The 12,405-nt window shown below is 36.9% G+C and overlaps 1 protein-coding gene and 1 long non-coding RNA gene across 5 annotated transcripts; one reads left to right on the top strand and one right to left on the bottom strand.

Annotated features, from left to right (window-relative positions):
- Positions 1-818: 818 nt before the first annotated feature.
- LOC105851910 (uncharacterized) lies at positions 819-12,069 on the bottom strand. 3 transcript variants are annotated; one of them, XR_012162616.1, is made up of 4 exons: positions 11,906-12,068; positions 11,300-11,367; positions 11,101-11,200; positions 819-1,018 (listed from the first exon to the last, which is right to left on the bottom strand). It is a non-coding gene; the product is annotated as an uncharacterized lncRNA (long non-coding RNA). The 3 variants fall into 3 exon arrangements; XR_012162617.1 differs by lacking the exon at positions 819-1,018 and adding an exon at positions 1,029-1,833 and having other exon boundaries at positions 11,906-12,069; XR_012162618.1 differs by lacking the exon at positions 819-1,018 and adding an exon at positions 1,874-2,663 and having other exon boundaries at positions 11,906-12,069.
- On the top strand, positions 3,558-8,903 carry LOC101500219 (uncharacterized). Of its 2 annotated transcripts, XM_073367046.1 has the most exons (4): positions 3,570-5,333; positions 6,029-6,356; positions 7,199-8,399; positions 8,485-8,903. In XM_073367046.1, exons 1-3 carry the CDS (start codon positions 3,737-3,739, stop codon positions 8,361-8,363), a joined length of 3,090 nt encoding a protein of 1,029 aa, XP_073223147.1. In that variant the 5' UTR covers positions 3,570-3,736; the 3' UTR covers positions 8,364-8,399; positions 8,485-8,903. The 2 variants fall into 2 exon arrangements, 1 of the variants encoding a protein (XP_073223147.1); XR_012162615.1 differs by having other exon boundaries at positions 3,558-5,333; positions 6,029-8,399.
- Positions 12,070-12,405: the final 336 nt, after the last annotated feature.

Genomic DNA, 12,405 nt, shown 5'->3' with positions numbered 1-12,405 from the left:
AATATGACAAATAGTTATTAATATTTTTTAAGGTTTAATTGCAGTTTTGGTTCTCTATTTTAGTTGAATCAGGAAAATAGTTTTCCTATTTTATTTCTCCTCAGTTTTAATCCCTCAAACAGAATTTTAGTAAAAAACTTGACGAAGTGTCATTTTTTTAAGTCACACTATTTATAATCATAGATTTCAAGTACAATCGTTGCACCACGAGATATTAATTAAATATACAACGATATTATAGAATATTAGTTTATTTTAATAATATATTTTGATATTTTGATTGCATTGTACAATACATGTAGACATTTATGTATATATAGTAGAACAATTGATTGGTAGTATAATGCATGGCGTAAAAAAATGTATTTATTAATATGATAAACAATGAACTGAAAAAAAGACTTTGAATCAAAATTGAATACATATAATCTAAATTAGTTTGGCACATTCTCTTCACTATGATAAAAAATGTGTTTAGTCTCCATTCATTGATCTAAGATTTACAAATTCAAAAGAAACAATTTTATTGACCGAAAAAAGTAGACAAAATTTTAATTGATATGTTTCTGTGTGAACCAATAAAGTTGAGTCTAACGGAAAAAATTGCACTTCTTACAACGTGATAAATTCATATTTGAATTTTCTTAGAAGATATATCTATATTTAATATCTAACACGTCTCAAATAAAATTATCATTAATAAAGGAAACCTATATAAAAAAAAAAAACCACTTTTACTTAGAAAAACATTAGATAATTTATCCTTTTGATGAATAATATGCTTTTCTGTTCTAAGATAAGACAAAGGTTAGACACCATTATGATTACAAACTTGGCTTGATTTTTTATTAATTACTTTTGCATGATTTTGCTACACACTATTACTTGATGCAAACAATTTTTATTGTACGTAATTTGAGCCAAATATGCCTACCCATGCCATGCATGATTGCTTTGTTTGAGCCTGTTGAGCCTAAGTCACTGTTCAGATTACTTGACCCACATTACAAACCTATACCTGCAAAACAATATGCCCCTTCTAGTTGGAGTTGATAAATGTGTTTCCTTTTATGTAAATCTCCCTTTCACAAAACAAAAATAAATAATTTTTTTGGTGAAAAATAAAAAGGAATGATTAATTATTAACAAAAGTAAAACATGAAATAATTCAGACTTGATTCTTAGTTCATTTCACCTTTAGCTATAGTCAATTTTTATGAGCAATATATTAGTTTTTCAAATTTAAATGAGATATCCTTAAAACTTCTTAGATATCTCTTAACTCACAAACCAAGACCTTTACCAATAGTCTTAATTACAATAAGAGTTCGAAAGTATCTGAAATTGAGAAATCAATTAAATGCTTTGACAACTGATTTTGTACAAATCAAGAGCATAAAATTAAAGCGAGTCTGAATCTAACTCAAGAAATCTATAGTTGACCTCAAACCTAGGGGGAGGGGGAAATTATACTTCGAATTGGAAGAGATTCTGGTATTAATGGCTGGATGAAGATAGCATCAGAATGGTAATAATCTGTACACTACACTACACTACACCTAATTATGAGAAACAAAAGTGGTTGATGAGTGGTCAAATGACGTTAATTTAAGAATTAGTAGCTGCTTAAGGAAAAGTCTTTCTTTGATTGTTGTAATTACTCTTATCATTCCTACATTATGAGCAGTCCTCCATCTTATATTATTCCAATTCCAAACACTCTGTCTGTCCTCCACTGTCCAATCCTTGTCTCTTTCTAGCTTTTTCACCCCACTATGACTACCGTGCTTCATTATGGGGCCAATATCCAATCCAATTTATCTTTGAAATCACCTAATCACATTTATGTTTGAAATTATCAAATCCAATTAAGATTACTTTTATTTTCCCTTAAATTCAACTATCATCAATAATTTGATGTTCTATTTACACTTAATTCAGAGACTCTCTATTACACGGCATTGACTAGCATAAACAATGATGAATGAGAGAGCGCCACATTGGCTATTTGGTATTAAAAATTATAAGTATTAGTTGGTGCACATGGAAACACAGTCAAATACACACATTCTATCCTATTTCTGATTGATGAGGCAGATATGTAGTATTTTATAACTACAATGGGAATTCACTACCAGTGCCAGCTTATTATTGTTATTATTATTAATATTAGCCTCAAGAACAGTAAACAAATAGATCTGCTGGAATAATGTAACGAAACCAAAAAGTTACCATGTTTTTTTTTCTTCCATTTCCAGAGAGAGATTTGTTCAAAACATCATTTAGAAAACTGTACCTGATTTCCTCCACTTGGTCTATGGGGGATATTTTTAATTGGAAAAAGCTTGGTTGTACAGTTAAATTATCTATCCAACAGAAGGGCAGAATAAAATAACAATATGGTACAATAGTGTGCATTTATTGCTGTCATAATTTTATGTTAGAGCAAACAATGATCAGTTGCTAAAAACTATGCATCAGCAAACATTGATACATAATTCGTTATGAGACAGACATATCAAATTAATTCCACGTGATATTAACACAACTATACATATAATTTGTGCACAAAATTTAATTAATCGTTTCCTGGTTTTTTGTTTCTAACTTTTTCTCCCTCTAAAGTGTGTGCTTCGAATAACCTGCAAAAGCTGCAACGTGCTCTTCATGCATATGCACATGTTAATATCATCATTGAGAAATCACATGGCTGGGAAAATTCAAAAAGAAAGTGGAAGTGGAGGTGAACTAAAGTGGAAATCCACTTGTACTCTTCCCGTAGCAACTTCCCTCAGCCATTACACTCATTTAGTGAAATTAAAGAGCACAAATGTATAATTATTATACTCATTTATGAAATTAAGGTACACAGGTGTATAATTGTACATGAGAAATGAAATAAATGGTCATTTTTTAATATTGAATTGAGTCTATGACAATCTGTAAGGTACCTAATGAACACGTGTACCAGTAGCAAAATAAGGGAAATTTGGATTATTCTTTATCATCACAAACTGCCAAAAGCTTATGTTCAAAACGTACAGAAAGAAATAAAGAAAAGTCAAATATCTTCTCCCTTATTATTAAACCAAAAAAAGGATTTGATTTTGATCCAATGCTTGTAATAGCTGCCAGCCATTAAGAACTTAAACAAAAATAATGAATTTGTGATGCAAAATATGCTATTCAGTATTTACTTTTCCTTCCTGCTAAAAAACAATAGAAATAAAAAGAAAAGAAAAGGTGAATAAAGCATTTAGGAGTTGCTTTTTCGTCAAGATAGGCAACTCAGCCAGGAGGGAATGATAAAAGAATAGGAAGTTAAGGTAACTTGTGTTCAATACTGTACTGAGAGTAGAGAGATGCTGAGTTATATTTTAATTAGTAGTAGTTGGAATTTTGATAGAGACCTATTGGGTAGCCGTTTGTAGGAAATCAAATTGGAAAGAGAGTTAGCAAAATAATGTTGCTTAAAAAAGTCACAAGGCCAGCTGGGGGGAAACATAGTATAAACCATTAAAATCAAAATGAAACCAAATGAATATTTTGAATTGGTCCCTCATGACAGCTCTTCTTTAACGACTCACTCTCACTATAAGTATACTTATTTCATGCAGCTTTTATCAGTCATCACTAATTTCAAATTTCTCTTCTCTCCCTCTATCCTCCCTCCACTTCCAAAAAGATATTGGTGAGGATCTTATCAGAAGCATTGGCCACCTTTTGCCTTCTGCCCATGATTGCTAGGGGCAGTGACCCCAAAAGGGGTCGTCTTCGGCCGCAAATGGCCATGGCATTGGCCATTGTTCTGATTTCTACTACCGTGGCTTCCGTTGCTGCTGATGGTTACCCATACTATTCTCCTCCACCACCTTCTTATGAGTACAAGTCACCTCCGCCACCATCTCCTTCACCACCACCACCATACGAGCACAAAGCTCCACCTTATGTGTACAAGTCACCTCCTCCACCATCTCCTTCACCACCACCACCTTACGAATACAAGTCTCCACCACCTCCTTCCCCATCACCTCCACCTCCGTATGAGCACAAGGCTCCACCGTATGAATACAAGTCACCTCCACCACCATCTCCTTCACCACCACCTCCTTATGAGTACAAGTCTCCACCTCCACCATCACCATCCCCTCCCCCACCTTACTATTACAAGTCTCCTCCACCACCTTCTCCATCACCTCCACCTCCTTACTACTACAAATCTCCCCCACCACCTTCACCCTCCCCTCCTCCACCATACTACTACAAGTCTCCTCCTCCACCCTCTCCCTCCCCTCCACCTCCTTACTACTACAAATCTCCCCCACCACCCTCACCTTCCCCTCCTCCACCATACTACTACAAGTCTCCTCCCCCACCCTCTCCTTCCCCTCCACCTCCTTACTACTACAAATCCCCCCCACCACCCTCACCCTCCCCTCCTCCACCATACTACTACAAATCTCCTCCACCACCCTCTCCCTCCCCACCACCTCCTTACTACTACAAATCTCCCCCACCACCCTCTTCATCCCCTCCCCCACCTTACTATTACAAGTCTCCTCCCCCGCCATATGAGCACAAGGCTCCACCATACTACTACAAGTCTCCGCCTCCGCCCTCTCCATCACCTCCACCTCCTTACTACTACAAATCTCCCCCACCACCCTCACCCTCCCCTCCTCCACCATACTACTATAAGTCTCCTCCACCACCCTCTCCATCACTTCCACCTCCTTACTATTACAAATCTCCCCCACCACCCTCTCCCTCCCCTCCTCCACCTTACTACTACAAGTCTCCTCCTCCACCTTCTCCCTCACCTCCACCTCCTTACTACTATAAATCTCCTCCACCACCATATGAACACAAGGCCCCACCATACTATTACAAATCCCCACCACCTCCTTCACCGTCTCCTCCACCACCATATTATTATAAATCCCCACCACCTCCTTCACCGTCTCCTCCGCCACCATATTATTACAAATCTCCTCCACCACCTTCACCATCTCCTCCACCACCTTATTATTACAAATCTCCTCCTCCTCCATCTCCAATCCCCCATCCACCTTACTACTACAATTCTCCACCACCTCCTGTAAAATCGCCACCACCACCAACACCTTACTACTATAAATCCCCACCACCACCCAAGTACACTCCACCTCCATATTACTATAATTCTCCTCCTCCACCTGTTGTGTATCCTCCACATCCTTACCCACATCCCTACCACCACCCATTGATTGTGAAGGTAGTGGGTAAAGTATATAGCTACAAATGTTATGACTGGGAGTATCCCGAAAAGTCTCATGATAAGAAACACCTCAAAGGTACATTACATTCATTTTTCAACCCTTTGATTTTAATCTCTACACTAATTTTTATAGAAAAGCTGTTACTAATTAATTTGTCACTTTTGGATGAGGCTCGGATATTGTAAATATCTTGAAATCTTAAAATTTAGCTCAAATCTTTAGTTTTTACAATAAATTATTCATGTTAAATATCATTTAAATATTTTTATAGTTTGAGAAAAAAATAATGGATTTAGTTAGTATGAAGAGTGTAAAAAAAATTACACAAAGTTCAATTATATCCCGCCATACAGATATTTGTGTAAATATTGCATAATTATTATACTCAAATATAATAGATTTTATTACACAGTTGGTAATAGTGTGTGCATTAAAAGTTTAGTTATTCATTTTTAAACAGTAAATGAAGCATTTTATCTTCTGCATGCACCCTTCACCTTTGAGCACCAAGACCTATTAAAAGAATCAACTTAATTATAAATAGATACAACATTTTTAATAATTGGTTGTAGCCTGTAATAAAGAAAACCAATACGACAGATATTTTGATTCGTTATCTTTTGAATAATGCTACCTAATAAAGAACATGCTCTGGGACATGGATAGCTTAGCTAGACACGTGCTCTGCTTAAAATAAGGCGTTGTAATATTTCTGTCATTATTTATATTTCACTACGTTGAAACATGTAAAATATATTAATTTCAAACAGGTGCTGTTGTTGAGGTAAAATGCAAAGCTGGAAGGAACATCATCAAGGCCTACGGTAAAACTAAGAGCAATGGAAAGTATAGCATCACAGTTCCGAACTTTAATTATGTCAAATATGGTTCCGTAGTGTGCAAAGCCAAGCTTTATGCTCCACCTAAAAACTCTCCCTTCAACATACCTACTAAGCTCAACGAGGGAACCGACTTGAAGGTCAAATCCAAAGATAAGTATGAAGTTGTGCTCAAGGCTAAGCCCTTCGCTTATGCTTCTAAGAAGCATTTTGAAGAATGTGAAAAACCTAAGCCTTCACCAACTCCTTACTACTACAAGTCACCTCCTCCTCCTACACCAGTTTACATATACAAGTCACCGCCTCCACCGTCACCAACTTACACGTACAAGTCACCCCCTCCGCCTGTCCATTATTATTCTCCTCCGTATTACTACAAGTCACCTCCCCCTCCTGTGAAATCACCCCCTTATTATTACAATTCTCCACCTCCACCATCTCCTGTACCTACACCTCCTTACTACTACAAGTCACCTCCTCCTCCAACACCAGTTTACAAGTACAATTCCCCACCACCACCATCACCAACTTACTTGTACAAATCACCTCCTCCACCATCACCTACTTACTTGTACAAGTCACCACCTCCACCATCACCTACTTACGTGTACAAGTCTCCACCTCCACCTGTACATTACTATTCTCCTCCATATTACTACAAGTCTCCACCTCCACCATCACCTATACCTAACCCTCCTTACTACTACAAATCACCTCCTCCTCCAACACCAGTCTATAAGTACAAATCTCCGCCTCCACCCGTCCATTATTATTCTCCACCTTATTACTACAAGTCTCCACCACCACCATCTCCATCCCCTCCACCTCCATACTATTACAAATCTCCTCCACCTCCAAGATCATCCCCCCCTCCACCATACTATTATCATTCTCCTCCCCCACCTAAAGAAATTCCACACCCACCATACTACTATAAGTCACCACCCCCACCATCACCATCCCCTCCTCCACCATACTATTACAAGTCTCCTCCACCACCTTCACCATCCCCTCCCCCACCTTACTACTACAAGTCTCCTCCACCACCTTCACCATCCCCTCCCCCACCTTATACTATTACAAATCTCCTCCACCTCCAAGATCATCCCCCCCTCCACCATACTATTATCATTCTCCTCCCCCACCTAAAGAAATTCCACACCCACCATACTACTATAAGTCACCACCCCCACCATCACCATCCCCTCCTCCACCATACTATTACAAGTCTCCTCCACCACCTTCACCATCCCCTCCCCCACCTTACTACTACAAGTCTCCTCCACCACCTTCACCATCCCCTCCCCCACCTTACTACTACAAGTCTCCTCCACCACCTTCACCATCCCCTCCCCCACCTTACTACTACAAGTCTCCACCACCACCATCACCATCCCCTCCTCCACCATACTATTACAAGTCACCACCTCCACCATCACCATCCCCTCCACCTCCATACTATTACAAATCTCCTCCACCACCCTCACCATCCCCTCCCCCACCTTACTACTACAAGTCTCCACCACCACCATCGCCATCTCCACCACCTCCTTATTACTACAAATCACCTCCACCACCATCCCCATCACCTCCACCTCCATACTATTACAAGAGTCCCCCTCCACCATCTCCATCCCCTCCACCTCCGTACTATTACAAGAGTCCACCTCCACCGTCTCCCTCCCCTCCTCCCCCATACTACTACCACTCTCCACCACCACCATCGCCATCTCCACCACCTCCTTACTACTACAAGAGTCCCCCTCCACCATCTCCATCTCCTCCACCTCCATACTATTACAAGAGCCCACCCCCACCTTCTCCGTCCCCTCCTCCCCCATACTACTATCACTCTCCACCACCACCATCGCCATCTCCACCACCTCCCTACTATTACAAATCACCTCCACCACCATCCCCGTCACCTCCACCTCCTTACTATTACAAATCTCCCCCACCTCCATCTCCATCTCCACCACCTCCTTATCACTATCAAAGTCCTCCTCCACCATCTCCCACTCCTCGTACTCCCTACTACTACAAATCCCCTCCACCACCAACGTCGTCTCCTCCACCTCCTTACCATTATGTGAGTCCTCCCCCACCTATAAAATCTCCTCCACCTCCATACCACTACACATCACCACCTCCTCCATCCCCATCTCCGGCTCCCACATACATTTACAAATCACCTCCCCCTCCAGTGAAATCACCGCCACCACCAGTTTACATTTATGCTTCCCCGCCACCACCAATCTACAAGTAAGCTGGGAATTCGAAAGTACTGTTCCCTATAAATCATGTAAGTTATAATCTTAACATTCATAAATACACCTATATTACAGCTACATGTATCAATTTTACTAATGAAAGTTATTTCTTTCCAGGTTTTAGTTTTCATCAAGGAATAAATGCAACCTCCATTTGGAACAGAGTGAAACATTTAGCTTCCTGCCCAAGTTCTTTCAATAAAAGTCTGAATGTATCATCTCAGAGCTATATTTGTGATTCAGACAAGATTGAGTTTATATCTTTGGTGGCCATCTTGCACATCGCAATCTTATTGAGTTCAAGTGACAAACAAATCAAAATGAGGAAGCGAAATTTGAAATGTAAATGCCAAGTGAAAGTCATAAGTACAGTATGCTTTTAGTGATCTCTTTAATTTATTTGTGCATAGATAAATATGGCCATGTATGATTGCTTTTATATTTATTGTGCCATTTTTGTATTGTGTTTGAAATAAGTGTTAGTAACCAAGAAGAACATGTCATTTCTATCCACAAATTAATTTGTTTATTTCAAAGCATGATTGTCGCTATTTCAAATAGCTCCGATGGCTCACACAAAGAGTCTGATTCACATTTCTCTCAAACAACAAAATAGCTTGTTTAAAAGTTCTCTATTATCGCCCTTTGAAGAGTTAATTGCCGACGGCCTAAGATAACTATTTTCTTCACATATATAGCCTCAACCATTTCTGCTTGATTCCTATCAAATTTAAAATTCTTGGCATGTGTTTTTCTTAGTTTTGGAGTAAGGTAGGAATCCAGTAAATTATCCAAATAATCCTCGGGGCTTAGTTTTGCTACATTAATCAACGAATTTCCTCCATCAGTAGTGGTTGAAATGGTCAGGTGGAATATTTTGGTTACGAACTTCCAAAAATTGTGTAATTAACAATGTTTTTGTTTTATGATAAATTATTTAAGTTTAAACTTTCTTCTTTGTAATATTTTTAAAAATTATTTTTGAAGTATGATATGTTTGGTATCAAATTAAATATGATTTAGTGTTTTTAAATTTAAAGATCGCATACTTTTTTGTTTCCAAAAGGTTTTTTATTAAGTAATCTTATTCAAACACTAATAGACAATAAATATGAGACATCTCTCTTAAAATCTAGTTTGCCACATTGTACAGTCTAACCTCTTCCACTCATGGGCATTGGTGATATCATATACTTTTAAAAGCACTTAATGTGTATGATTTGATCCTTTTAGTGGACTTCATTACTTTAGCCACCACTTGCCGTTAGAAGCTGACGCAGCACCCACAGTTGTTTCGAATAAAAAATAATGCCTAGTTTATTTTACTCTACCCTCGGTATTCTAGCTAGCTAATGCTTGAGAGACAATTGGGGCAAACAGCATCTGCACTCAAGGATGAGACCAGTACATCTGGGATGAAGACAGGGGCATGCCAATGCATCTTGGTCAAAGACAGGGTGGTGTGAGTTGTAAACAACAAAAGTTACTGTCGGAACTATCATCAACAAGAAATGAAATCGTCGCTGATATGTTTTATCTATGAAAATGTCACCAGCGGAATGATTGTTGATAGGAATAGAAGTTACTAATATGATCTATTATTAAAAAAAAAAATTGAATGACAAACACCAAAGAAGAAGCAACACAATTATAACAAAAAAGAAGCCATGATAGGTCAATGGGGAGAGAAAATGTGTCCAAAACCGAGAAACAAAAATTGTTTAAACTGGAACCTAGGTGTCTGTGGCCTGAAATCAAAAAGTGAAGAGGGACCCAAATCCGGAACGGAAAACCGATTGAATGACTAAAAAAATGTGTTGAAAGTCTGTCAGTTGTGCCCGCTCGCGTGGCTGTTGGCGATGGTGCATGGGCTGAATGCATCAGATGTTGGTGGCACATGAACGCGCGTGGGGCAGCTTCTGGCCTGCATATAGCAGAAGAACCTACGCTCAATGGAAGCAGCTACTTATGATGGAAAACTCGACAATATTTTTTTCTAGTGGTAGCCAACGGCAGTGGTGATGGTGGCTGGAAGTGATAGTAGCCGAAAAGGGGAAAACTATGATTATATTCCCAAATTTTTGGGAACTCGGCATCAGAATACTGGTGAAATAGTTCAAGGAGGATCAAATTAGGCTCTAGATACCACGTTGAATAAGAGGAAAACATAAAGAAATATGATGAAATCCCGTGTTTAAACTACACCACAGAGACTCTATATAGACTTAAAAGCAATAAGATAATTACAAATATTGTATTCCTATTTATACAATATGATATGATAAGATTGAAAGCTAATTCTAAAAGATATTCCAAGATAATATCAAGATTTTATTTTATATTCTAACCCTTTGCCCCCTACCATAAAACACATCTTTCCTCCTCAATTATAAAAATCTTCCAAATCAGGCTGGCTAGTGTCAATGGTCATTTCTCTCTTTTTTTTTCATAATTTGATTTTTTTCCCTTTTATACTAATGTTTGTTTTTTAAAGATAAACTGAGATATGTTTTTAATTTTACAATATTTTAATGGAGATAAAATTGGGTACTTCCAAAAAAAGGAGTAAACTTCTAAATTGATTATCTAAATATCATTTAAGAAATTAAATTGATGGCAAAAATCTCTTGAAAGCTAATGTTGTAAGATGACTCTAATCGAAATTTCAGTTTCAGGAAACTAAATGTGAAAACAACCTAAATGGAATAATTATTCAAAGGTTATAGGATGAACCTTGTTTCGGTGGAGAGCTTCAAGACATTCATTGACCCAATGAATTGTTGACAGAAGACTTCCCACTCTTGCCATGCTTCTCAAGCCAGTTGCCATATTTCTGCATTGTAGGTATGTTTAAACAATTATTCATCATACAAATGGGTAATAAATAACGGAAACCATATCAATGACGATGTTAAAAGAGAAAGACTATAACCTTCCTAATCACCTCCTTCTGAGTTTCATTTGTCTGTCAAGAATTAATATGCTGATTCATTGCTAGCTCTGCAAATCAAGGTGATAAAAAAATAAGTCCCAACTCAAGTGTTTTTAAACTATATTCATCATTCCCCCTCTATATACATATATGTATACTTAAAATCAAATAAACAAAAAAGCAATAAAGAATGTATTTTGGTTGAATACTTGTCAAACATGCTTCTAAATAAATTTGATTTTGCAAAATTGATGTGGTTAAAATGATATTGGGACAGAAGTGATTTATACTTGGATGTTTTTGCTCTAAAACAAAGTTTTTATAAAATTCAGTATAAATAAATATTTTAACCTAACACAAGTATTTTTTATCAATTGTAGACAAATTGAGGTTTTGAGTAAAAACCAGTTTTTGTACAAAGTAACAAGACACATGAAAAGGAAAATCACTTACCACGTCCTCACCGTATATTTAAAGGAATGCATTGTGGCAATGTAAATTTGACTTTAATAGGCTTTGAATAAAAAACCATAGAGACGCGATAAAAAAATAAAAAATAAAAACAAATTAAGATGAAATAACAAGCGTGGGAAGAGAATATGAAACCTGAAATGATGCAAAGAGAAACAAAGATGAAATGATGGACGAAAGTAAAACATGAAATCAATAAAACGACACTTTAGACCCTAAAGAAGTTTGTGGCAAAATTTGAAGCAGATATTACTTTTTTAATGAAAAAGAAATTAAAGATGGTTGGACGATGCATCGATCAAATGATTTATATTAGTTTCTCTTTAATAATAGCAATAAATATTTTTTACAACAATATTCATGATTTTTTAATGGTAGTTTGCGGTAGATGTTTTTTATATCTTTATTTATAAAATAATTGCTTTTTTTGGAAAAAATATAATCATTTTTGAAAATTTGTCTCTTTTTGTCAAAGTTTTTTTTAAAATGCAAATCTAAAAAAAAATTAAATTACTTAAAATAAAAAAAATTGTTTTTAATAGATTTTAAAAAAATTACTTTTTATAACAATTTAAAAAAATAATAAAATGTCATATAAATATAAAATAATTTATCAAAAATATCTAAATTATTAA

This window comes from Cicer arietinum, chromosome 4 (assembly GCF_000331145.2).
Source record: "Cicer arietinum cultivar CDC Frontier isolate Library 1 chromosome 4, Cicar.CDCFrontier_v2.0, whole genome shotgun sequence".
Classification (NCBI taxonomy): Eukaryota; Viridiplantae; Streptophyta; class Magnoliopsida; order Fabales; family Fabaceae; genus Cicer; species Cicer arietinum.
This window is presented reverse-complemented; position numbering and strand designations above follow the sequence as displayed.

Excerpts from the sequence above, each read along its gene's own strand:
- LOC101500219 (XM_073367046.1), top strand. The coding sequence starts at position 3,737 with ATGATTGCTAGGGGCAGTGACCCCAAAAGGGGTCGTCTTCGGCCGCAA. Across the intron at positions 5,334-6,028 it reads TGATAAGAAACACCTCAAAG|GTGCTGTTGTTGAGGTAAAA; the intron begins GTACATTACATT and ends AATTTCAAACAG. Across the intron at positions 6,357-7,198 it reads CCAACTCCTTACTACTACAA|ATCATCCCCCCCTCCACCAT; the intron begins GTCACCTCCTCC and ends TCCACCTCCAAG.